Raw genomic sequence first — 26,246 nt, forward strand, 5'->3', positions numbered from 1 at the left:
CGTTTCCCTCTCCGGGGACCGTGTCAGCGCGTTAAGCGCCTGAGGCCGTATATATTTATGGACGGCAAATCGGTCGCATATGGCGGCGCGCCTTAGTGTGAAGGGCTGCGATTCTCAGGAGCCGGCGCGGCCCCACGCTTCAGCTCGTTTGCGTGGGCGCGTGAGGCGTGAGCGTGTGAGGTGTGAGGTGCTGTGTGTGCGGGGTGCTAGCTCATTGGATGCGGATAGCGTGTGGGACGGGCTGGTGCCTGGACGGCAGTCGGTCCAGGAGAGGGAGAGTGAGCGCTGAGCGAGCACTTCTGTGCGTTGGAGCGCTCATCCACCGAGCGGCGGGCCCCCTCTCTACCTGGCACACACGTCTCCGCTCGAAGCTCTCAAAAGAGCGCAGCGCCATAAATCTGTACTATTTAGGCTGAGTGTTACTGTGTGTATGTGTGTGTGTGTGTGTGTGTGTGTGAGTGTGAGAGAGAGCCCGCATGCATGCCTGTGTGTGTGTGTGTGTGTGTGTGTGTGAGAGAGAGAGAGCGCACATGCATGCCTGTGTGTGTGTGTGTGTGTGAGAGAGAGAGAGCGCACATGCATGCCTGTGTGTGTGTGTGCATTCAGGATAGTTGACTGTTAAGTCTGGTGAGTCAGTCAGTGAGTGAGAGAGTGAGCAAGTGAGGTTGTACAGGAACTACGGGTATGGTTATGAGTGCATGTCTGCACACAATTGTATGTACATGTGCACACTTGAGTTTTATGTGCCTGTGTGTGACTCTCGCTGTGTGTGGGCAGAGAGCCCATGTCAGCGTGCACCCTGCTGTGTGAAGCTTTTTTGTGTGAAGCAGCACTTCCGCAGTCCTTATTAGCGAATTGCCTTTTCTCAGGGAAATAAATCAGTATGCGACAATATTTTCATCTTCTCCGAGGAGCACTCACGGCACTGAGGGCCCCCTGAATGAAGGACAGCCGAAGACGCGCGTAAGGCTCCTGCGCTCCCCTTTGATCTGTTCGGCATCTCGCCATCTTTGAAGCAGTAATCACCCTCTCTTTGAACACGGCCCCGAATGCCTGAAACGCCGTTCTTTTTCGCCGCGGCAGTTACCCCGCTCAGCCACCGGGGGCACTGTGCGCTGCGCTCGCGTGTCCGGCAGCAGGGCCTCCTCATTAAAAGCGCGGCGTGTTCGCCGTGGAGCCGGACTGACAGAGGCCTGGGAGATGTGCTTTCTGTCAGCCTCGCAGTGTTTGAGCGCGGAGCGGGGGGGGGGGTCTGGTTTAAGCATCCTGTGCTTCTTCTTTTTCTTGCTCTGGAAAAGTTTGGCGTGACGAGGAAGCCCAGGTGACCGCTTCCTGCCTCCCTCTGCGAGATGTCACAGGTGGAAACATAATTCCTCTGACAGGTTCGACAGTCCGTCAAACGCCATAGCAGGAAATGGACTCTTTGCCTCAGACAAGAGCTTTTGCCGTGAGAGTTGGCTCTCTCTGAAAGCTCGTTGACTGGAGTTTAACAACGTGAGCTTTTACTGAGAAACGATATAATTTTCAGCTTCGAGTGTGGAAAGAGTGCTGAAACGCTTTCGTATGTTTATGCAATGGGAGTGTTTCTATAAAAAACAGTTCTTGCTTTAAGGTCCTTCAGTCTGTGAACACATCCCCGCTATTGTTTCCCCGTCTTTTGTCTCTGACTCTGAGAAAGGTAATCACAGAGGTGTGGATCGTACTCCGCGTGACATTATTTTACTTCCCGTTATGAATATTAAACTGACTCAAAATAGCAGCGGTGCTACAGTATGTTTTACACTGTTGCTATTTCTGTGGTTGAGTTCCCCAGCTGTTCCATTTGTCGGACCCCCTCTGAGACCACCCCCACCCCATCTCCACCACACCCCCAACCCCCCCCCCAAATACCCACTATGCAGGTGAATCTCTGCAGGCAGCGTGCCAGCATCCCATTGTCCTCCCATCGCGAAGAGAAAAGTCGCCCTCTTAGAATTCAATTAAAATGCACAAACACAATGGAGATTTAAAAAAAAAAAAACATGCATGGTGAGAACCCCCAGACAAAGACGTCTTAATTGTTCACACCTCCACTCGACTTCATCATGGCTTTCACAATCACCACAAATAGCAGGGGCTTTTATTCCCTTTTATAGCAGGGCTGGAATATCATGTCTCCCTTGGGGAACAATGCTTTGAGAGAGAGTGATGGGAAGAGGGAAGGCTGGGGGGGGGGGGGGGCAGGAGAGTTGGATAGAGACTTCCGAGAATCATACCAGCTCATTCCGCAATCACTTCCAAATGAAATATTTCTCCTCTCCGCGCGTGTTTTATGAATAATTTTCCTGTCCTCTTCAATGTTCGTAAGTCTATTCAAATTCAAATGAAACGACTAACAGCAATGAAACGTGATTTAAATCTAAGAGGAAAGCTCACTTAAAAGGTAGAACTGCCAGAGATGTAAATAAAAACAAGTATAATCACAACGGAGGAGAGTTGAGAGGCTTTGGCTGTGATCGCAGTGAAATTAATCTCTGAAAATTGCCGAGATGCATCACATGACGTCCTTCAGTGCATTGCCTTAGAATTGCATTGTATTGCATTGCGTTGTAGGATCAATACATGGGTGAATGGTGCTGCTAATTATAACCAAGCATGTCATTTAGAGAAATCATCTTGGCAATGCAAGTTCATCGGTTTTGACTTCTTCTTACACTTTTTTTTGACTTAGCCTAAACGGTTGTTTGTGAATTTAGCACCATTTTGGGAGTTCATCTTGGAGATCTCTTAATTCTCCGAACTGTTGTAAAAAGAAAACAAAAAAACAAAAGCGGAATAACACAGTGGAACAGTACGACGAAGCTGTTGAGGACAAGTGTTGATTGAGCCTTGGCGTTTGTTTTGATCAAACGGTTAGCCATCTGACAGGAAGTTAGCGTGAGGGGAACCCCGTGGACACGTTTGTTGAGTCGCGCCCAGCGGGGCCCTTCCTCTGATGTTTTCAGCAGCGTGACTCCGTCGGCCGGCCGCGTACAGATGGACACAATCAAGATGGAAGGCCTGAAGTGCCCCCGTGTTGAGTCCCCCCGGGGGGCGAGCGACTGATTTGATTGAATTGACTGAGGGCATCCCGCTTTGGCCGGGGCTCGAGACGGGCCTCGGCGCTGATTTGTAGCCCCTGACCCGTGCGCCAAGCCCCCCTGCCGTCCCGGGGAAGACACCTTCTCTTCTGCTATTGATTTTCGCTCGCTCCCTTCCCTTTTCTCTTCCCTCCCGTTTTTCAACGTGGCGTGCTTCGCTGCCATCAGAAGAGCAGCTCGCCTACTTTATAGACTCTCCGGTTGTTGTTTACAAAGCATCTTTTAAAACAAAACTCCAAAATTAAAAACAGGTCCCTTCCTCAAGTGTAATCGCTGACATCTCGAACAGTTTTTAGTTTGACATGTATTCGTGTTGGAAAACAGGCTGTTGTGAAAAGGAAGTGAACCTTGGCAAGTCTTGTGCGTTAGCAAGTAGAGAATAGACATACACCCTCCATAAAGTTGGTGCGGTGACAGATTGCCACATTAGAATATCCAGAGTGAAAACTGACACGTACTCGCTTATGCTCTGACGACAGTGATATTTTTTTAATTTAACCATGTGACAGTTTTTTATTTATTTAGCCGTGTTACAGACATGAAGGCGTAGGAGAAATTAATTATTGTGAGGGTGAGAAATCCAGGGGCATGCTATCAGTATACTTAATAATTTCATTGTTAGAGTCTACTTCACTTAAATATGTTAATTGTGATGCTATTCCTGGTTGATTATACGGTGTAATTATTGTTCTGTTGTGGCTAAGGGAGTAAATTATAGACCCGGTTTCTCAGTGCCGCTCGTGCGATGGGTTGATTTACGCGCCTTGCTTCTCCGAGAAAGTTGTGGTCGCGGCGGAGGCATTAATCATCGATGCCTGCTCGCCGCCCTTGGTCCTCCGCTCCCGGAGCCGCTGGATGTTTGTTCCGAGGCCTAATGGCTCGGGTAACGATCGGTTTAATTTTGGCAGCGTGCTATTACACGCGTAATGCTTAATGCTAAGGCCCGCGCCGCGCGGCGACTCGCCGGCTCCCGTCCAAGGCTGGGACGGAGCGAGCCAAGACCCACTTATAGATGCCCCGTCCGCCCCTTACATCTCACGTCTCACGTCACTTTCCTGCATATATGCATCGGCCGAATCCTCCCGCTCTTCATCTCCGCGGCTGTTACTGTACTTTATGTATAAGGACACCTTGCTGTGGCGATTATAATTATAATAATGGATTGCGTTTATGTAGTTCCTTTCATCTCGGGATCTCAAAGGGCTTTATGGTGAAGAGGGGGTGGGGAAACTCACCTTGACTCCCCACCAATGACGACGAAGGAGGACACTGCTGTGGTCCACGAATCCTAGACCAATAAGAGAATATGGCAGGACAAACATTCTGCCTTGATGTTTTCCTGCCATACCAAAAGGCCCAGTTCCTTCCTGTCCGAAGGTTAGTTTTGCATTTAGTTTAGCATTTATACCGTAGGCGCTGTGGAGCGAATGGGGCTGGAGGTGACGTCCCATGACACCGCCGTTATTATTTGCAAATGAAACTTCAGAAGTATAGCACTTGAAAAGGGCGTTTTATCTTTTTTTTTCAAAAATGCACTTAGTGCTAGTCAGTTTCGTGTGAAGTGTGGTGGCCCGTTTTTCCCAGTAGGCGATGACACAAGGTTAACAGGACTTTAAGTGCAGAAATGCGTAAGCGGCTAATATCTCATTCAGAGGCGACGTAGCCGCGGGGGAATTCGCTTATACGCGCTGAGACAGTGTCGGTGCTCTTATGGCACAGGAATGTTAATCTCACGCGTTGGTCGGAAGTAAATGTGGGTCGGAATTAATCGTCTCCCTTTGCTCGATTCTGCCACCGAGCGAACGGCTGGGTTCTCGGGGCGATTGTGAGGGGGAGATGGCGCATAGTTCCGACGCACAGCGGCGCACTGGTTCAGTCCATAGCGTGCACTGTAGGCGGGGCGTCTCCACACGGGCCCCGATGCAGGCTTTACCCAAAGGCTTCCGAGGCTGTCACGTGACGCGGCACTGAGGTGACCGTCTCACGTCGGAGGGATGGCGCGGGCTGGTGCTCTGCCAGAGCGTCGTTTTACCTGACGGGGGGAGGGGTGTCCTGCCACAGCCGGTCGTCCCTCTCGGCCGACCGACCGGGCCCCCGGCCCAGGGGTGCCGAGCGAGCCTGGAGCGTGGATGAAGCGGACGGGGCGGGGCCGCTGAGCCACTCCCGCACGCCAGCCGCACTTTAGGGTTGCCCACTGTTTCTGTGTTTATCATCCTAGAGGCGCGTTCAGTGGGCGCGCGTCAGGATGATTAATCCCCAGCCTTATCCTTTGCGCCCTGACAGGCAGTCTTTTTCTCTCTGTTCTCTACGCCCGTTTGTACCTGCTTGTGTTTGTCAGATTAGTCAAAACACTGCCATTTAGAATCTACTAAATAAGGATGAATCATGGGAATATTTTCCTCCTCCAGAGCTTTCTGACAGTCTCTGGTATAAAAGGCGATGTTCAGTGAATGTAGAAACGTGAAAAAAGAGATGAACAGAGAGGGATGAAATGAAGACGGCATCTGTTTGTGACTAACAGGTCCACCTCCCACATCACATGTAAGGCTGGCCTTGGATAAACCCACTCTTGCTGACTAAAGAAAGTCTGGAGGAGTGATGTCACTTTCTTCAGGAAATGACATCACTGAGCTGCCTAAGAGTTCATTTCAAGGGGCGCCAATGTGACTTGTGTCTTAAAATAAGAATTTTCCCTTGCTAGAAGTCTGAGACCCACTGAGACATCACCACTGGAAGAATAGTTGTGAGCCTGGTTCACTATATTAAAACGGGGTTCTGGCTTCTAACAGCTCAATGGTGCAGTATGTAAGTTTGGAGAAGAGAGCAAGAGTGCCCCTCCGAAGCTGCCTGACGTCTGAGTGCTGGAGAGAGGACAAGAGTGTTGGAAAGTAAAGTAGGGAGAGTGCAGCACATCCTGTCTCATTCACAAGTAGAAAATAAAACAAACAATGTCATCATAATGAATGTAAACTGTGAACATGGTTACAGCTGTGGGCTAATGACAGTCATAAATGCAGACACCAGCATTTTTATTTGTATGAGATCCTAAGTTACAGTTGTATCTGGAACTGGAGTGTGCTACAGACAAGCTACAAGATAACACAACGTTCAGCATAGCTATAATGTAAATAGTGGGCTGAATGCATCAGCTGACTAACTAACATTTTCTAGCTACGTCGGCTACACTGATCAGGGCGATAACAAATTCCAACGGAAATAGAACTAGTAAGATAATTACCTGACCCGCAGAAATACTGCAAGGTCAGTGTCACTTCTGAAGCTGGTCAAGTCCCTGAGCTCTTGCCATCGCTAAAACTGAACCATTGTTCACGCGACCCATGTCACGCTCGATTCAGTCCCAATTTGGTCAGAGTTTTTTCTTTGACAGTCTTTCTTTTCTTGGTTTTTTATCAGTGTACGCCATTGTAGTCAAAGATGGAACTGGTCATTTTGACAGATTTTTCTCTGCCTTACTTGGTTTGTTTTTGAGGCAACTAGCTATGGCACTATCTCTGCAGTATCTCTGCTTTTCTCTTAACTGTCTAGCCAGCGTACTGACAGCGCTGTGAACACGCAACATGATTGACAGGCAGGTAGGCAGGCCTCCTTGCAGAGAGCTGTCCTGATTGATTGTTAAGATTCATGTGCGGTGAAATTTAGAGTGGCTGATTTCAGAGCCTGGGGCAGTCAGAAACTGGATTTTCCCCTAGAGCTTATATTTGTTGATATCTGTTGCAATGTGAAGAAAACTTTACCAAATATGGTAAACAAACAAAGGTATTCAAAAAAAAAAAACTCACATACTGCACCTTTTGTTTAAAAAATACGGCCAATTTCTCGTGTCACTTTGGAAAACTGTACTCCATCCAACTTTGGAGCAGTTAGATGGTGGGTGCCACGCTGTCCTGGAACAGGAGCTGAGGATCTGTGCTCCGGGCTGTGGAGTCGGCAGGGGGGCACCGCGGAAGCCCCAGGCCAGACGGTCAGTGAGTCAGTGCGGCCGGGTGGAGTGCGACTTTAGGGCACTGCTGGAGCTTCCCGCGGCGCTGCCTCGTTCTGCCTCTCCAGCCTGGTCGCGTCCCCGCTGACCTCACTCGCAGCTGCCCGCACAGATGGGCGTCTGGCGTCGGGGATACGGCCCAGGTCAGAGGGGAGGGTGACCGTGCCCCTCGAACCCACGCTCAACTCACCCTCAGATAACCGCTCGCCACTCAACTCACCCATTCGCGGACGCTCGCGTCTGTCACTCCTACAGTCTCCCTCGCTGCTTATACTGTCTCACTCACTCACTCGTCTGCTCACCCATTCACTGCACACTCAGTCATTCACTCTGACTCCTCACACTCCTTTAGTTTGCTTTCTCACTCATCCACATACTCATTCATTCATATTCCTTCTCGTTTACTGCTTCGCTCACTCTCATAATCACGTTTGTTCGCAGCGTTTACTCACACATTCATCGTGTATTCTCTGTCGTATTCAGTGTCACTTTCACGTTCTGGCACACGCACATGCTCTCTCTCTCATACTCACTCATCCACCCGCACTCGTTCCCCGCCCCTCTGTCTCAGCGCGGTGTGTCCCCGGTTCCCTCTCCTCCGCAGGCAGTGGCTGGCAGAGACAGGAAGGCTGTGTCTGCAGCCCTCCTAAAGCTGACCCCTGAGGGTGAGGCTTATCAGGCCCATCTCTCCCCGTGCGCCATCTTAGATTAAACACTCTTATCTCATGTGTCATCGGCTTGGCAGGCCGTGCCCTGCTCTGTGTGTGTGTGTGTGTGTGTGTGTGTGTGTGTTTCTGTGCACGTGCGCATGCGTGTGTGTGTGAGTGTGAGTTTGCGTGACGGGTGGGTGTGCTGGTGTGAGGTTGCATGCGTATGTGGCGTTGATGTGTTTTGCGGTGGTGTGGTGTTTGTTTGTGTAGGGTGTTCTGTGCAGTTGCGTGTTGCGTGCTTGGTGTTGATGTGTTGTGTGTGTGTGGTGTGTGTGTTGTTGTTTGTTTGTGCAGTGTGTTGCTTGAGTATGCGTGTGTGGTGTTGTGTGTGTTTGAGTGGGTTTCGTGTGTGTGTGTGTGTTTGGTGCGAGTGTGTGTTGCTGTGGGTGTGTTTTTGTGTGCGAGTGTGTGTTTGCTTGTGCAGTATGCGTGTGTGCGTGTTTGTGTGTGTTTGAGTGTGTGTTTGCGTGTGTGTTTGTGTGCGAGTGTGTGTTTGCCTGTGTGTGTGTGTGTGTGTGTTTGTGTGCGAGTGTGTGTTTGCCTGTGTGTGTGTGTGTGTTTGTTTGTGTGCGAGTGTGTGTTTGCTTGTGCAGTATGCGTGTGTGCGTGTTTGTGTGTGTTTGAGTGTGTGTTTGCGTGTGTGTCTGTGTGTGTGTGTGTGTGTTTGTTTGTGTGCGAGTGTGTGTTTGCTTGTGTCTGTGCGTTGTGTGTTTGCTTTGTGTGCGAGTGTAGTGTTTGCCTGTGTGTGTGTGTGGTTTGTTTGTGTGCGAGTGTGTGTTTGCCTGTGTGTGTGTGTGTGTGTGTTTGTGTGCGAGTGTGTGTTTGCCTGTGTGTGTGTGTGTGTGTGTTTGTGTGCGAGTGTGTGTTTGCCTGTGTGTGTGTGTGTGTTTGTTTGTGTGCGAGTGTGTGTTTGCCTGTGTGTGTGTGTGTGTTTGTTTGTGTGCACGTGTGCATGTGCGTGTGTGTGTGTGTTTGTATGTTTGTGTGTGTGTGTGTGTGTGTGTGTGTTTGTGTGCGAGTGTGTGTTTGTGTGTGTGTGTGTTTGTTTGTGTGTGAGTGTGTGTTTGCTTGTGCAGTATGCGTGTGTGTGTGTTTGTGTGTGTGTGTGTGTGTGTGTGTGTGTGTGTTTGTTTGTGTGCGAGTGTGTGTTTGCTTGTGCAGTATGCGTGTGTGTGTGTTTGAGTGTGTGTGTGTGTGTGTGTGTGTGTGTGTGTGTGTGTGTTTGTTTGAGTGTGTGTGTGTGTGTGTGTGTGTGTGTGTTTGCGCGTGTGTGTGTGTGTGTTTGTTTGCGTGCGAGTGCGTGTTTGTGTGTGTGTTTGTTTGTGTGTGAGTGTGTGTTTGCTTGTGTCTGTGTGTGTGTGTGCGAGTGTGTGTTTGCTTGTGTCTGTGCACGTACTTATGGAGCGTCTCTGCTTCTCGCTCCAGTGGAGAAAGAGAAAGGGAGCAGAATGCAGGGCCGGTCCTCTGTTTAATTGCGGCGCTGGCTGGCGCATGCAGATGCGACGGGGCCCTGGAGGCCGCCCTCTCCGCGCCTCTCCCCTGCTCCTTTCGCTTTTTCAATTAAGATGCAGGCGCTGATAGCCGCCGCCGCCGCCGCGAGGCTGGGTCACACCGCTCGGACCCGCGCGGCGTCCAGACGCGGAGTATCGAGTGACTCTGACCCGCCCCTCCCTCGAGCCGGGCATCGGCGCGGCCCGTCTGAGCGCCAGGGTTCACCTGTCCCGCTCAAGGACAGAGCTCCAGGGTTCACCTGTCCCGCTCAAGGACAGAGCTCCAGGGTTCACCTGTCCCGCTCAAGGACAGAGCTCCAGGGTTCACCTGTCCCGCTCAAGGACAGAGCTCCAGGGTTCACCTGTCCCGCTCAAGGACAGAGCTCCAGGGTTCACCTGTCCCGCTCAAGGACAGAGCTCCAGGGTTCACCTGTCCCGCTCAAGGACAGAGCTCCAGGGTTCACCTGTCCCGCTCAAGGACAGAGCTCAGGTTCACCTGTCCCGCTCAAGGACAGAGCTCAGGGTTCACCTGTCCGCTCAAGGACAGAGCTCCAGGGTTCACTGTCCCGCTCAAGGACAGAGCTCCAGGTTCACCTGTCCCGCTCAAGGACAGAGCTCCAGGGTTCACCTGTCCCGCTCAAGGACAGAGCTCCAGGGTTCACCTGTCCGCTCAAGGACAGAGCTCCAGGGTCGCCTGTCCGCTCAGGACAGAGCTCCAGGGTTCACCTGTCCCGCTCAAGGCGAGCTCCAGGCCCGCCCGCCGGACGAGCTGGGTCACGTCCCGCCAGGCAGGCTCCAGGACCGTGTAGACAGAGCTGGGACCTGTCCCGCTCCGAGCCGGGTTCACCTGTCCCGTCAGACGGCCAGGGTTCACCTGTCCCACTCAAGGACAGAGCTCCAGGGTCCGTTAACACTGCCCGAGCCGCAGGAGGTCGCCTCTTTAGCTTAAGGGTCTTCATGTTTTAAGCAGAGGTGTGGGGAACAGAGGCGAAGTCAATGTGAATATCGATTGCCTGAGTCCTTCTGTATGTATCTTCAAGTTGCTTTCTCTTCCCCTCCTTGTGAAGCCTCATCTTTTTTGTTAATAGATATGGTGGTTCAGTAATGTTGCGGAGTAGTTTTCGGCATTGTGAGTAGATTGTGTTTGCCTCAGTCAGACCTGTGGCGGGCTGTTTTCATATCCATAACTGGTTTGCATAGCTCGCGTTTCCTCACAGACTGTGAGCACCTGGAGTTTTACTCTACTGCTGTAGGGTAAGACCCTTACTGGAGAGCACGTGTGCAGTGCCCCATGCGGAAAGTTAGCCTGCTCGCTAGGCCGAGCTTCCCTGACTGACCGCTCTCTGTGTTTCCCAGCTCCCTCAGCGCCGACGCGCACCCGGACGCCGACCCCGAGGCGGACCCCGACACCGCCTTCCAGCGCGAGGGCTTCGGCCGCCAGAGCATGTCGGAGAAGCGGACCAAGCAGTACGGAGACGCCAGCCAGCTGGAGTTCATCAAGACGCGCAAGTCCAAGAGCATGGACCTAGGTACCGCCGGAGACCTGTGTTTACCCGTTTACCCGTCTTCACTGCAAGACGCCCCTCCCCAGTCCTCACACCAGTGCAATATTTTCATTCTCACGTCAACACAGTCCCAATTCCCTGACCGCTCCACCGGAGCGCACCTCACCAGACCCCCTTACTCTTCTGCGATGGTCCGAGAGCGGCCCGCTTTCGCAGATTGATTTCCGGCCGGCGTACGGTGCGGGTTATAGCCCCCCCCCCGTAAACAGGAAACCGCGGGCTGACCGGCGGGGGCAGGGAGCCGCTCGGCCGAGCGGCGATCGCGACAGATGAGATGGGTTTTTATATTGAACTTACCGGGGCCCGAGATCAGATCACATGAGCTCGCCCCCGGAGACTCCCCAGGCAATTCTTACGTGCGGGCGCGAGGTCTGTGCTCTCCGAGCCTGGTCCCGAAAACCATTTCCCCCGCGCCGAGGCTCTCCCCTCTATCAGATGAGCGGCGGAGAAGCCTATGCAGCACTCAGCCCCGCAGATGATGGATTTCCCCTGCAGCCTGGGGAGATATATTTTTCAGTAAATAGTGTTCGTTTTACATGCATTACTCCTTCACCGTCAGTTAAATTAGGAAGAGATTTGAATATGAGCGCATATATTTGATAAACTCAAAGCGTAATTGTAGACAAGAAACTTAAATTTCCGTGCGAGTAAGTACCCCTGTCGAATGCTTTTTTTGTCAGTTAATGAGAATGCATCGTAATTATGTGACAAAAAAGCTGGCTGCTTTAGAGAAAGCACGCTGTTATTTCTTACAGAAAATTGATTTACTTAAAAGGAAAAAAAAAACTATATATTGCGCACCCCACACATTTCCAAATTGGAGTGCTGTGTTTTCTCTTTCTTTACCTCTATTTTGTAATGCACTTTGATAACCATGGGTTCCACTCTTCCTTAATTATCAGTTGGACATCCCATAATTGCGGGCAAGATTACAATTGCAACCAAACTGGTAGGACACTGTTCCTGCTCTTCAGAGGTGATGCTGTGCCCGGGTTGTCCTCTTGAGAATCTTCCCATTTGGGCTTTGGTTGAGTGGGGCAGCAATCACGGTATCTCGGCAACCGCTGATTAGACACCGGCAACCTCACAGTGTGCAGGCGATCTGGAAGTGTGCAGTACATTAACGCAGCCTTGCTTTAGCTCTGCGCCGTGTGAGGGTACTTTAGCAGTGACAACTGGACTTCCTTATTGGCCCTGAGAGCTCAGGACAGCCATGAAGTGAAAGAGAGAGAGAAGGAAAGAGGACAGGAGGAAAGGATGAAGAGGTGACAGTAACAAGACAGATACAAAAAGCTTTTCAGAAGATCGCATCTTAAATGAAGTGACAGTGAGGGTATCATTTTTATACTTAGTAAGGCCCAGTAGTCCATTACTGTACATGTTATGAAAGACAAATGCTGATTGGAATTCATACTTTGCAGAACCAGATGTCAGTACAGTGGCAATGGTGCGTTTTCCAGTACTGTTGCAGAAATGGTGGAAACAAGCAAACTGCTTCCAAAATGTCCAGATGGAAACAAGATGTTTGTAAAGAGAGTAGTGTCTGTGTAGGGAACAAGTGAGACCACCTCTAAAAGCCTTCTTCTGGGGTTGTTTTCAGTATTTTTCAGTTCCAGCAAATACCCTTCATTTGACACTTGTTTTTCCTCTTTGGAAATCACCTTTTTTTCCTTCATGGGATCATTGTTTTCTCTCTCAGTCTTGTCTTGCTCTCTGTTTGGAATCAGATCACCTGGAGTCTTTTGTGAATTTGAGTCTCCCTCGCCTTATAATTATGTCAAACTGTCCACACACTTTAAGGCTTGATTCCATTAACACGTGAAACAAGACTGAGAAGGTGAAAAACGTGACAAGTACATGGTACCACAGACAAAAGTAATATGCTAACCCGTAATAACCAATCTGGCTGTGGGCTGAATGATTGACAGCTCTGCATGATGTTTAATATATTTCCTCTTCTGAATGATATTCCAAAGCACTTGATTCACCTGCCTCTGATTCACTTTCTGTTGATCGTTTGAATGCTGTCTGATTGGCACGGAAGAGCACAAAGTTAACAGGAATGGAATCAGTGATGCTGGGAATGGGGCATGTGGAATGTTCGGTACTAACCAATCGTAATTGTTTATGCCTTTTAACAGTAGCTGACGAGGTTAACCTCACCCCACGCTCAGAGAGGATGGCAGGTAAGCAGGAGAGGAGGCACCCGGGCACACACTGGGAACCTCGGCAGCGCACCCTGGGATTGTGCCAATGGGCACCCAGGTCCCGGGTCGCTGGCCAATGGGTGACGAGGGTTTCCCTGGGGGACTTTCTGATTAAGGCAATTGTGTGTGTCTTCCCAAAGGTATCTGTAACGAAGGCTGCTTTGAAGGTCTCTTACTTGGAATCCCTTGGTCTCTCTACTGGTATCTCTAAAGAAGGGATTTGTGAGCTCACTCTTGACAGTGTTTCTAATAGCGCCAGCTATGCGGTCTCCCTAAGGATATTGCTAATAGGGGCAGTTGCAAGGTCTCTGCGAGGGTATCTGTGAAGGAGGCAGCTGCCGGGCCTCTCTGTCTCATTGTGGAGTCTGACCTCCAGTCTCTCCGGAATCACTACTGGTGCCACCTGCCATTTTATCCGCTCTTTGTATGTATGCTCAGTGCTCGTCTGCTCGTCGCGCGCTCGCGCTATGAATATTAAGAAAGCAATTTAAGGTAATTGCAGGGAAATCAAAGAGGTTTTTGGGGAGAGTTAAATTGAGGTGATAAGTAGAGGTTTGTCATTTGTTTTTTTTTGTTTTGTTTTTTTTGGTACAATGTGGCGCGGCGCTACTCGTGCGAATGTGACTGAAGAAAGCATTGATTATGCTGCGAGTAATGGAATTTCAGTTTTAAAATGAGACTTTTAGTGGCAGTCGCCCTACTCGGCCGCCTGCAATTAAACCGTCAGTGTCAGGCGGTGCGTTTTCGCAGTCACCTCGCCTGCTCTGCTCATCTTAAAGCTTCCAGGAGTTTCGCTTCAAAATGGCACAGTGACAAAGTAAAGAGGAAGGCGAAAGGGGTTGGCGTAGTTAAGGGCTTTGTGCCAGTTCATATCACATTTACCAGTTCAGTGCAGTGAATTTCTAAATCAAATGAATAAACATTTTCTAAAAAATAAATATTCTGAAAATTCTCTGGAACTCCATGAATACTTCACATTCACATAATTGGCGTAGGCTGTCGTAAGCTTTTCTAGGTCATCATCCACATCATCGAGTGACACTGCCATAACAGACCATGCCAGGATGAATATGGTGTCCCCATCACTGGGGACACCCTATCACAATCTATATCAGGTGTTATTAATAAACAATATTGATGTTTATTAATGTTTATATTGCTTTTATGAATGAGTTTGTGGCTTTTAGTTTAGAATTCAGTACACGTACAGTTTAATTCTCTGTACTCTGCCCCTTGCAGAATTGTACAGCCTAACCTGCTTTTTTATTTCTGCGCACAGCTTAAATGAAACAAAGAATGGAAAAACAAAAAAAAAGAATCAAAGTCAGAACTAAGGTACAGTGAGTAAAGAAAATGGCTTGGCCTTCTTTTGGTGTTCTGGAGTACAGCAGCAATTAGGAACAGCAGGGCACTCCCAAATCGCTGACAGCTTCTCAGGGTGTTCTCTCCCAGACTGGGAGAACAGAGGCTTCACGCTCAGACCCTTGGGGATAGACACATTGTGGGAGGGAGGGAGGGAGGGAGGGAGGGACAGAGGGATGGAGTAGGATAGGAAAAGTAAAGAAGAAAAACCAGAGATGATGCAGAAGAATGAGACTCCAAGAGTGACCACAAAACCGTGAAGGGATAGCAGTGGTTAATCTGGCTCAATGAAGTATAACAGGAACTGTTGCATCTGTGTACGGTTTTCTGACTGTTGTGTTGTGTTATCAAGGTCAAATCATAACCTGCAAGTTCAGACCAACTTAAAAGGTCAACGTCATTCGTTTTAGTTAATGGTACCGAGTGATCATCTTTAGTCCTTGTAAGATCATTTCTTTCACACTGAGTTTGGTGTCCTTCAAGATGACAATACCCCCATCCAGAGAGCATGATTTCCTGCCCACTGGTTTGAAGTGCATATCACTGACCACACTTAATGGCATTCACCTCTGAATCCAATCAAGCTTTTATGGAATATTCTGGAAGGATGCCTGAAACTTTTCACTCCCATCAACTAAGCATGAGTTGTTTGAGTTTCTCATGGAAGAGTGGTGTTGCGTTCCTCCTGACAAATTCATGCCACGACATATATACTGGTCCCATTTTTTCCGCTACCTGCACGTACAGTACATTTACGTACTATATAGGATGGCATGTGTTTTGAAGCATATCCAATGGCACCATCATAGCCAGAATCACGCGGCGTGCGATGCTGTTCTGGCGCAGGCATGCCAAAGTTAATGGTGACCGCTGTAGAGCGGGTGGCCAGGTGACGGATCCGCCTCCTGAGCTGCTAATGAAAGCTGGCAGAGATGCAGCATCCCTGTCGACCCCAAGGCCGTTTAACTTCTGCAGGAATGTAAGGACACGGGCTCTCAGGTCACCCCAGGCCTATTTTTAGCTTAATTACCCTTTTAACGCTTTGCTTAAATTCCCTGTGTGCTGCATAAATTATGTATAATGGAGTCCCTGTCTTCGCGTGGATCTTTAGAGGCAAGGCCCTGCGATGGAAAAAACGGTTGCGGGAACGTCATTTCAGCAGGACTAATTATTCCATAGTAAGAGCCTCTGTAATAACCTCTTGTGATTTATTCATGTAGTTTGGAATACCTGCTTTAATATTTAATGATAATCAGTCTTATGGAATGAAGTGTCTTGCTTGCCTTTGGATGCTCTGCAGTAGATTAAGAATGTGTTTAACGTTCCTCTAAGCCGAGCTTACTGAAAACCCAACGAAACGCCTGCCAGACCTGAAGATATCGGGTGCCGTGTGCAGCTCCTGCTTTGAAGTTTCGAAGCTTTCCCGTTTCTTCACGTCGAGGAATCATGACTGCAGAGAGTGTGAGAGGCGTGCGATTGTGGAGGAGGTGATTTTTCCATCGAAGGAGGAGGTGCAAAGCGACATTTGCCGTGTGACGGGAACAGCGACTTCTGAACATCAGGCGCCCCACCTCCCCCCGCCCCCCCCGCAACGCTCCAACAAATTTCAGCCCAAATTAAAAAGAGGCTCTCTCTCTCTCTTCTGTGGCTCACGCTTGTGTACAGCACCTACGAGAGACAATGACAGGGGTTGAAGATGCGGGATTGAGAAGCAGTTCCAGAGAATGCTAATTCTCAGACGCTGAGCCGCGGATGTTATTTGTGCTCCCTGAACTGTTGCATTCATCTCTACTTTATCCTGAAAGCCTCTCCTCCCAAATATGCAGCCGTTGTGGTGCGCATTATCCGAATAGAATTTATGTATGTGCTTTGAAACCCTGCCATTTGCATGACATTGGCAGTATGCTAATAATGTTAGGTTCACAAATATCCAGGAAATGGCACCCTTTTATTTTCTTTACAAGAAACAGCATCTCCATGTCCCCTTTTAAGATCCTGTTCTCGGTGTTCTCTATATGACATGAAAAAAGAATGCTTTTTCAGGGAAAATAATCAGTTTATCCAACCAGGAATGTGTCATTCTACTCCGATAACGTGCAAGACAAACTGGGGCCTGATTTACTATGCACATGAAAAACCTTTTTGCACTTGCAAAACCAATAACATGACCAATGATTGGATACGGCATTTGTCTTGCACCAATCATTGGTTGTGTTATTAGTTTTGCATGTGCTAAAAGGTTTTGCACTTGCTAAAGGTCTTAGTGAATCAGGCCCACTATGTGAGCAGTTGACCCGTTCTCAGCTTGCGTGGTTCCATTGACTGCTGAGTCATCTGAACACCATGAAAGTTTCCAGAAAGATATTTCTGTTGGAAGGCATCATCAGAGTTCACTCATCAGACGGCTGTTGGACTCGTGACAGACACAACATTGTATGCTGCCTGCACATGCGTGGAAGTCGATAGTAGCATCATCTCTGCAACCTGAGCCCCATGAGAACCCTTCCAGCCCATTATTAAAAACAACAAGGGGGTTGCGGGTCATGGACAGCCTGTTCTGTCCAGCAGGACAGTGAGATCAGTAGGCTGTACTGCCTGAATTAGTCAGGACAAATATTGAATCAATCTAAACCACCACCGTTCCCACATAGAGGAAGCTAGTGATTCACCCGCTCTTTGTGTCTTTTTCCATTTTTCTAAGGAGCCTGTTTAATTTGCGAGAAATCGTTTAACACCGTCTAGGCTAATAAGACACATTGAGTATGGTTAAAGGTCAGCACGAGAGAAAATGTTCAGCTGGTAAGGGTAGCTTTAGAAGTTTCTACTGTCTGTCATAAAAATGATAATAACAGTGGCAATGTGTTTCGGGTCACACCAGCAAGCTGTTTTGGGCTTTGTAGTGGGCGTGTGTCTGAAGCTTTCTCCACCTTTCAAAACGTCTAATTATCTTGTCATTCAAGCCAGCGTCTTCCTTTTATTGTTTTCCTTTAGAAAGGTAATAGATTTCTAATTATTTTCTTTAGACTGTGGATGGTTTATTTTCCCAGCATAATCTCTGCATCCCTGTGAGCATAGATCCGCTCTGAGCTCGCCGCCAATGGGGCATGGTCCATTTAGTGTGCTGGAAAGACGTCAGGCCGTTATTGATGACAGAGGTAGTCAGGGGAGGGGAGGGGGCAGGGTCAGAATCCTCTTCAATAGCCTGAGAGAAAAAGCGCTTTCTGTTTTTTCTGGGCACGGCCTCATGCCATGCGCAAGGAACTGGCTCTGTCCGTCAGGGCCGTGTACTCTCAGGGGGACGTGGGGCCCCGTCTGTGGGCCATATGCACGCGCCTTTCTCTCTCTTAGCTGAACTGCCGAATAGCCAAGCTCTTCTGTGTCCCAGTCACTAGAGCATTCAGACTCAGGGAAAGTTCAGCAGCTGGTTCAGTGGGTAATGAAGCCAAAGTTCGGGGCTTCTAAAGGACGGGTTGGAACTCCTAATGGGAAAAAGTTGGAACTTTTAATGGAATTTCAAATTAAAAAGTTTTTTTTTTTGGATTTCTCTCCTGAATAGATTGTCGGAAATGCAATTAATTAAAGATGGATTCGCTGACTCATTTGCCAGCAAAGGAGGTATATCACACTTAGGAGAGTTTAAATCAAATTCTTAATTTTTAAATTCCTGTTTGTTTCCCTCAGTTCATTTAAGTTTTAGTTTCTCTCAACAATAATTACAGAAAAGACTTCAGACCTTGAGCAACTACTGTCTGTAAAACCTGCACATGCGACCTGTTCATCAGGAGGTGGAGCTCCAGCTAGGCTCCTAAACAGAAGGGTTGAAAATTACCCTCCTTTCTGAACGAGGCAGGAAGGAACACAGATGTCTCCTGACATACCAATACAGATACCAATATATGCCTCACTTCACTTGTGTGCTCCAAAACAAAGGGCTGTTTGCCATTGAAGAAACAATTACAGCTGTCTGAGTAAAGCTATGGAAACATTAAAGTGACTGTTATGTTGCCTGGCATCCAGTGACTAGTCAGCTTAGAACAAACACATCGATATCCAGCCCACTGGCAGTCAATATTGGTTAGGTTAGTGATGGAGATGCCTTGTATTGGCGATGCAGACATTTTCCTTTAACGCTATTTGAATTGAGACATTTTGGTGTTGTGTTTATTCATTTGTCTATTTTACTTCTTGTGTTTCAGTTATTTCAGTAAGATTTATCACTCTGGCAATGTCAATCAATTCAGCTGTTGATACTAATGAGTCAACAGCGGTGAAATGGTACATCCTGTTATCTTTAAAATGGGTCTATTTGTCTATGCAGATGCGCTCAGTGGCACCTGAACCTTTATCAATATTTAAATATTTTTCTTTGCTTGCGCAAACAGGGGATTAAAATGAACGTGACGCTTTTTCGTGCAGTAGGTTATGGTGCGTTAGTTATGTCACAGGCATTCAGATGGCCAGTCAGCATTTTCTGTGGAAGCGTGGAGTCACAGATGAGAGTGGGAAGGGGGTGGCTAGACGATGGTCTTTTTAGGACCCCTAGCGTGCAACTTAAAATGTCTCTGAAATATAAGAATATAAGGGATGTATCGAAGGACATTATCCGGGGGGTTGGATAACCGACTCTGGTGAGCTGAAATGACTGGGGGAAGATTGCGCGTTTAGTCCTTTTGCTTTACCTTCCCTCTGCGTCCCACGATCATGCCCACCAATGGCCTCCAGAGCGAGACCAGCTCCCTGCGTCTGAGCCATCGGGCATTAGTTCTGGAGAACGTCGGGTGAGAGGGAGAGGCCTTCGGGAAGGGAAAGGAGAGATTTCAGGAAATAGCTCTGCTGATTTCCTTGCAGTGCTTTCACAGCCCGTCTCTCAGGGTGTGACAGTTATGGGGACTGGCAGCGGTGCGCTCTTCCATTTTCTCCCTGAATGATGAGGTATCCGCCTCTGCTCGGCGGAGCTGAGGATTGTGAACAGGACGGTTATTTTCACGTTTTGTCACATGTTGTCATCATTGTGGACTTCATTGTGACAGTGCAGCCTCGTCCTGTCGGCGGGCCAAGCACCTTACTGCGCGGCAGTCGGCTCGATTGTATGCCTCAGTGTTCTGAGTTAGCCGTTCGCTCTTTCTTAATTCCTGTTTTTCCTGTTTTTCTCCCTCCCAGTCTCTTTTCAGTCCATCGCTACCTACCTGTCTCCTTCACTCCCTCTATTCATCCAGCTGCTCTCCTTTCCTCTCCCCTCCTCGCTCCCTCTCTCCCTCCCTATTTTTTCTTCTCCCTACCTCTCTCTCTCTCTCTCTCTTTACCTCTGTCCCTCCCTCACCCTCTCTCTCGCTCTCTTACTCTCATTTACATGGAAGCTTATAAACATGGCTATAGGAGATCGTAACTTCTAAGGGTTTCAGACAGAATGACGTAAAAGGCGTTTTACTGTGATTTTAATATAATGTGTCAGGCCTACACCTATATGGTTCTATATGTCCCAAGTAATTACAGATTAAATGCATTTACTTAAATTGGCCCTGTGAAGATCAAAACAGTTTCTTTGAGGATGAAAGTGAATACTGACTGTTTGTACCGTGATCTGTTCTGACTGAATAATTTTCCCATCAAAGGTTATCCATCCCAAGATGTGGGCCCCTCTCTCGGCCTCAAAAAATCCAGCTCTCTGGAGAGCCTGCAGACAGCCGTCGCCGAGGTGACGCTGAACGGAGACGTCCCATTCCATCGGCCACGCCCGCGGATCATCAGAGGGAGGGGCTGCAACGAGAGCTTCAGGGCTGCAATCGACAAGTCCTACGACCAGCCAGCCGGAGAGGCGGAGGAAGACGGCATGGATACCTGTAAGTGATCCCTAAATAGAGGAGGGCACAGAGACCTGTGAGTGATCCCTAAATAGAGGAGGGCACAGAGACCTGTGAGTGATCCCTAAATAGAGGAGGGCACAGAGACCTGTAAGTGATCCCTAAATAGAGGAGGGCACAGAGACTGTGAGTGATCCCTAAATAGAGGAGGGCACAGAGACCTGTGAGTGATCCCTAAATAGAGGAGGGCACAGAGACCTGTGAGTGATCCCTAAATAGAGGAGGGCACAGAGACCTGTGAGTGATCCCTAAATAGAGGAGGGCACAGAGACCTGTGAGTGATCCCTAAATAGAGGAGGGCACAGAGACCTGTAAGTGATCCCTAAATAGAGGAGGGCACAGAGACCTGTAAGTGATCCCTAAATAGAGGAGGGCACAGAGACCTGTGAGTGATCCCTAAATAGAGGAGGGCACAGAGACCTGTGAGTGATCCCTAAATAGAGGAGGGCACAGAGACCTGTGAGTGATCCCTAAATAGAGGAGGGCACAGAGACCTGTGAGTGATCCCTAAATAGAGGAGGGCACAGAGACCTGTGAGTGATCCCTAAATAGAGGAGGGCACAGAGACCTGTGAGGATCCCTAAATAGAGGAGGGCACAGAGACCGTGAGTGATCCCTAAATAGAGGAGGGCGCAGAGACCTGTGAGTGATCCCTAAATAGAGTAGGGCCAGAGACCTGTGAGGATCCCTAAATAGAGGAGGGCACAGAGACCTGTGAGTGATCCCTAACAGAGGAGGGCACAGAGACCTGTGAGTGATCCCTAAATAGAGGAGGGCACAGAGACCTGTGAGTGATCCCTAAATAGAGGAGGGCACAGAGACCCGTGAGTGATCCCTAAATAGAGGAGGGCACAGAGACCTGTAAGTGATCCCTAAATAGAGTAGGGCACAGAGACCTGTGAGTGATCCCTAAATAGAGGAGGGCACAGAGACCTGTGAGTGATCCCTAAATAGAGGAGGGCACAGAGACCTGTGAGTGATCCCTAAATAGAGGAGGGCACAGAGACCTGTGAGTGATCCCTAAATAGAGGAGGGCACAGAGACCTGTGAGTGATCCCTAAATAGAGGAGGGCACAGAGACCTGTGAGTGATCCCTAAATAGAGGAGGGCACAGAGACCTGTGAGTGATCCCTAAATAGAGGAGGGCACAGAGACCCGTGAGTGATCCCTAAATAGAGGAGGGCACAGAGACCTGTGAGTGATCCCTAAATAGAGGAGGGCACAGAGACCCGTGAGTGATCCCTAAATAGAGGAGGGCACAGAGACCCATGAGTGATCCCTAAATAGAGGAGGGCACAGAGACCTGTGAGTGATCCCTAAATAGAGGAGGGCACAGAGACCCGTGAGTGATCCCTAAATAGAGGAGGGCACAGAGACCCGTGAGTGATCCCTAAATAGAGGAGGGCACAGAGACCAGTGAGTGATCCCCAAATAGAGGAGGGCAGGGAGACCCTTAAGAGCTCTCTCAGATGCAGCTGCAGGGCTGGACCCTTCTCTGACTCGTGATCGTTGTGAGCACCTTCCTTTTATAGCGTTTACCAGTTTCTGTGACAAATTACGGATCGAAACGTTTTTCTTTTTTTTTTTTTTAAGTCGAGCGGGGACAGCCTGCCCTCCTTTCGTATTCGGCCTGTATTCAGACAGCAGGTGGAAAGCAGAGAGGGTAACAGACCGGGAAGGCACCGCTGCTGAGAAAGTGCCATGGTGGGGACTGACCTGCGGACTGCGCCACGCACCGCACGTCTCTCTTTCCTGTGTGTGTAATATAAAAGCATTTTATTAGCTGTCACAGCCGCGCACTGGCAGTCAGTGGGCAGTCAGCGTGGTCCCTGAGAACGGTGGCCAGCCTCACTCCCTGTCCTCCCGAGGGTAGGCTGGAGGACACTCCAGCCCCCAGTTCACCCCTTTATCTCTTTAATCTTACTTTATATTCTGACGGGAGCAGCGAGACTCCAAATGAATTCCCATCTGGAACAATTACGGTGCGGAGGAACCGTCTTTTTAAAAGTGGGTCAGGGCTTCCTTTCTGGGGGTTGTGGGGGAGGAAGTGCGTACGAACCCCGAATGGGCCCACAGCTGCCTTCATCACTACCTTTAGCTCGTATGAGAACGAATTACCAGAGACCCTCGTGGAATTGTGATTTTTTAAATTTTTTTGCTAGGTCCGTTAACAGATTTGAATTTGGAGCATGTCCATTGACGCCAATAGGGCACTGTCCTTGCTTTGTGAAAGACTCTGGATTCCTGCATGTCTCTTTTCATCCCGGTGTGCGTGAGTTCATCAGAAGCGATATTCCTGCGGTTCTCCTGGTTTCCGGTGGTAAAGACAGGAAGCCTCTGTGTTGGCTGTCGCAGATTCGGGTGGCTCTGACACAGGGCCCCGCGCCATTGTCCCGGGACCGATCCCCTGTTAATCGTCCACCGTGTCCTTGGTCCCTCCGTACCTCCCTGACTCCCGGATTCATTCGGGCTACGCTCTCAATTAGCGTGATAGAGTGGAAATGCTATCGCCTCCATACAATTAACCTGATAAGGGCACGCGGGTCCCTCTGCAGGAACGCAATCAGCGGCTCGCCTTACAAATGTCACTTAACGTCTGTATCTGCCCACAGCTTGGGATTCATTTCAGGGCTGGCAGGCGGTCAGTAAGTACACTCAAGCGAGCCCCGGGGAAAGTGCTTATTTGGAACAAACTGGGCCGACACCAAGCCTGTGACACTCGCAGGTCTTACTTCTAAATGAATGGTACCGTCCCCAAAGACATAGTCTGTTTTATTGTTCCCACAAAACCGTAGGGAAATGTCATTTATTTATTTATTTATTTATTTGTGCGCGGGGTAAATAAATTGCATTGATTCGCTGTTGTCAGCAGTGGGGTCTGTGAGCTGAAGTAGTAGTTGATTGGGAATGAGGCTGACTGGCGTGTGATTGCGCGCTGTCACCGGGGCATCGCAGACGATGCGCGCCAGCCCCTCTCTCTCGTGTGCGGGCGCAGACGGGCGCGGGGGAGCGCCGGGGCGTGGCACGTCTGAGGCGAGCGCTCCGCCCGCCTCCGGGGCTCCCTGGGGCCGGGGCGCAGAGGCGCGGAGGAGCGGCTGAATAACGAGCACCTCCACCTGAAAGTGATTAAGGGTTCAGCTGCAGGAAGGCCCAGCGCGCGCGCGGCGCTGACGCAGCAGGAGGGGGAGCGCCACGGCTAATGTGTCTGCTTACACTGAGCTGCCACTGCCACAGCAGAGCTGGCATCATTACTATTACTATTATTAATATAGAAATAAATACATTTGGCCATTTAACCTGTAACATACGTCAAAGCCCAGTACACATATAAACACACACACAATCCTCTGGTAGATTAATCGTTGTGTGTGTGTTTGCGTGTATACATAAATGTGTGTGTGTGTATATATATATATATATATATATATATATAATGTATTATTTATCTACTGGAGGCTTCTGTTATTAACATGGGGAAATCTGAAAGGTACCGATTTGCATGGATGACTTTGTTGAGGTAAGCTCTGTCGGCATAGCACTAAATACTGCCTTATCTCCCACAGGAGGAATGAAAAGGCAGCAGATTCCTTAATAGACGTATATTGCATTCTCCGCTTCTGATATTCAAATAACTCTGTTTTTCAATTTAGATAAAAGCTACCTGACTGCGTTCGTCACCAAGGTTAATAGTCAAAGTTGACTGATAAGCGGAGCTTTCTCTTTTTTTTTGTTTTCTCCACGGAGAGAATTTTTATTGACATAAAATGAGAATTTAGCGTTGGTGTGGAAAAATGTGTCTTCGCGAGATATCCTTCAAACTACCCTGATTCCATTTGTATTTCAATACGTTTTTTATGATTTTAAATACCTGTATTCTGAGTCATATGCCTGTATTCTGGGCATATTTTTTTTTTTTTCCTTAAACGAGCCCAGAAATTTTACTTATCTCTCCTACGCCCATTTATATAAAGCGTGATCCATTTCTTTTTGCATCCCCGTCTGTCAGAATCAAGATTAGTAGAAACCCGCAACTCAAATGGCTCAAACATTCCCTGTGCTTCATTTAGCCTTTTTAATCGCCTGCGTTCGTTTCTGTTGAATGTTCTGTGAGGTGACATTTGCCAAACACCTTGTCAATGTGCATTTTTCATCGAAGCGGTGTAGCTTTTTTCTTTTTTTTTTTGCCTGTCATTTCTTTTCTTCTCCCTCTCTCTCCGTAGCGGTTCCCTTTGCGCTGCCGCTGAACCGGGCCGGCGAAATTAACAGCCGTCTGTCCTGTTCGAGCTTACGGCCGTGGCTTTCCACTGCTAACAGATTGAGTTTTCCTGGGCTCCTGATCATAACAAGCAGAGCGCTTGCGTTCGCACAGCCCCGGCACCCCGCGAGGGCTACCATTATCGTCTCCAGCGCGCTATCTGAGACGGGATCATTAGGACCAGGAGAAATTAGCGCTGTTGTCTAATCTCCGCTGAGTTTTAATTGCTGGATGTAGCTCAATACGGAAAGACTCTGACTTTGCACTTAATGTCAGGATAAGCCTCTCCCCGCGAAATGAGTGATAAAAGCCATATCTGGCCAGAGCCTGTTAGTCTTATCGTCTTCTTGAGAAAGAGAGTAAGAAGAAGGGGAAAAAAAAAAAAAAAAAACCTTTGCATAATTGAATACGTTTAAGCTGCAGATTTGCTTGCCATTCTTGTCATACACGGTTCTACGTTGAGATTTCATTTCAGTAATTTCCTTTGAGATGGCTGCCGAAAGGAAGTGCTGATAACTGGTAAAAAAAAAAAAAACAAATCCCGTCCTCCTCCTTGAAATGAGAGCCCCGACTCCTTCTCCCCGCGCCGCCGCGCCGCGCGGCTCATTCCGTATGCTAAAAATCCGTCACGGGCCTTTTTTTTTTCGATAAGGGCTTCGCTCTCTCTCGCCCATCAAAGGCTAGCGCTCCGCTTTGTGACGCCGAGCGCATTAATGAGCTTTAATCAGCCCCCCCCCCCCACCCCACCCCCCCACCACATCCACCTCGCGTCGCTTTGCGAACGATCGATCAGAAGTGGGGGGCCGCTCTCCAGAAAACCGCTTTGCAATTAACATCCAAAAACTGCCTTTCTTTTCTGTTGGCTTAAACGTGCAATCGCTGATGGATCAATTACATTCCTCCTCGTGCCGCCCGTTTCAGAAGGTCCTTGTCGTGTCAGCCGCGCGCGCGCGACCTTCATCTGGAGCCGCGCGGCCTCGCTTCAGCGGCAGACGCAGGAAACATGGCCGCAGGACGCGAGAGAGGCGTTCCTTTGTGGGGAAAAAAGACTTCGTTTTTTACAAACGTGAGCGACGATGGCATAATGATACCGTAGGCGCAATCGCGGTTCAAGCGCCGAATTGATCTCGTGAACTTGTACGAGAGGTAACGGCGAGCTCCCGCGGAATTGTGTGAAAATCGACAAGTTGTTGGCGCGCCGCTTGTGCGAAGCCTTGTCGGGAGATCAAAGCTGGGCCTTCACAGCGAAGGCCCTACGGTGGCAGCCTGGTGTATAAATAAAACACGGCAATTAGAAGCGACGCGCTGCTTTTGAACTTTCTGATGCTTTCTGAGAGAGAGAAAGAGCGAGGGACTAATTGTCTCTTGTGATATTGTATTGAATTAAGTAAGTTCAGGGCACACAAAGCACTCAGAAAGATGTGTACGTGACTTTATGAAAATGTTTTACTTAAACGATTTGTTTTTGTTCACACATATACAGTATAGTATAATTTAGCACAAATTCTTTAGCAATTTTGATTGCTGTTATTTGATACTGCTATTATTGCAGTAGAGTGCAATATATTATAGTGCTGCTGTGCACTACAGTGTGGTTTACCATAGGATATCTTTTTAAATGGTTGTGCAGTCTTCTTTATCATCAGTGCTCTATGGGATTAGCACTCACTGCAATCC

The 26,246-nt window shown here is 48.8% G+C and overlaps 1 protein-coding gene across 7 annotated transcripts in view; it reads left to right on the forward strand.

Moving 5' to 3' along the window:
• Window positions 1–26,246, forward strand: part of pard3aa (par-3 family cell polarity regulator alpha, a) — a 383,309-nt gene that overhangs the window by 248,833 nt on the left and 108,230 nt on the right. For 5 of the 7 annotated variants that reach the window (XM_064332355.1, XM_064332358.1, XM_064332352.1 and 2 more), the window contains 3 exons: window positions 10,676–10,848; window positions 13,026–13,070; window positions 20,066–20,293. In XM_064332355.1, coding sequence (XP_064188425.1) covers window positions 10,676–10,848; window positions 13,026–13,070; window positions 20,066–20,293 — 446 coding nt within the window. The remainder of the gene's footprint in view (window positions 1–10,675; window positions 10,849–13,025; window positions 13,071–20,065; window positions 20,294–26,246) is intronic. The other 2 variants (XM_064332356.1, XM_064332359.1) reach the window with 1 other exon arrangement.

The sequence above is a fragment of the Anguilla rostrata genome, chromosome 4 (genome assembly GCF_018555375.3).
Source record: "Anguilla rostrata isolate EN2019 chromosome 4, ASM1855537v3, whole genome shotgun sequence".
NCBI lineage: Eukaryota > Metazoa > Chordata > Actinopteri > Anguilliformes > Anguillidae > Anguilla > Anguilla rostrata.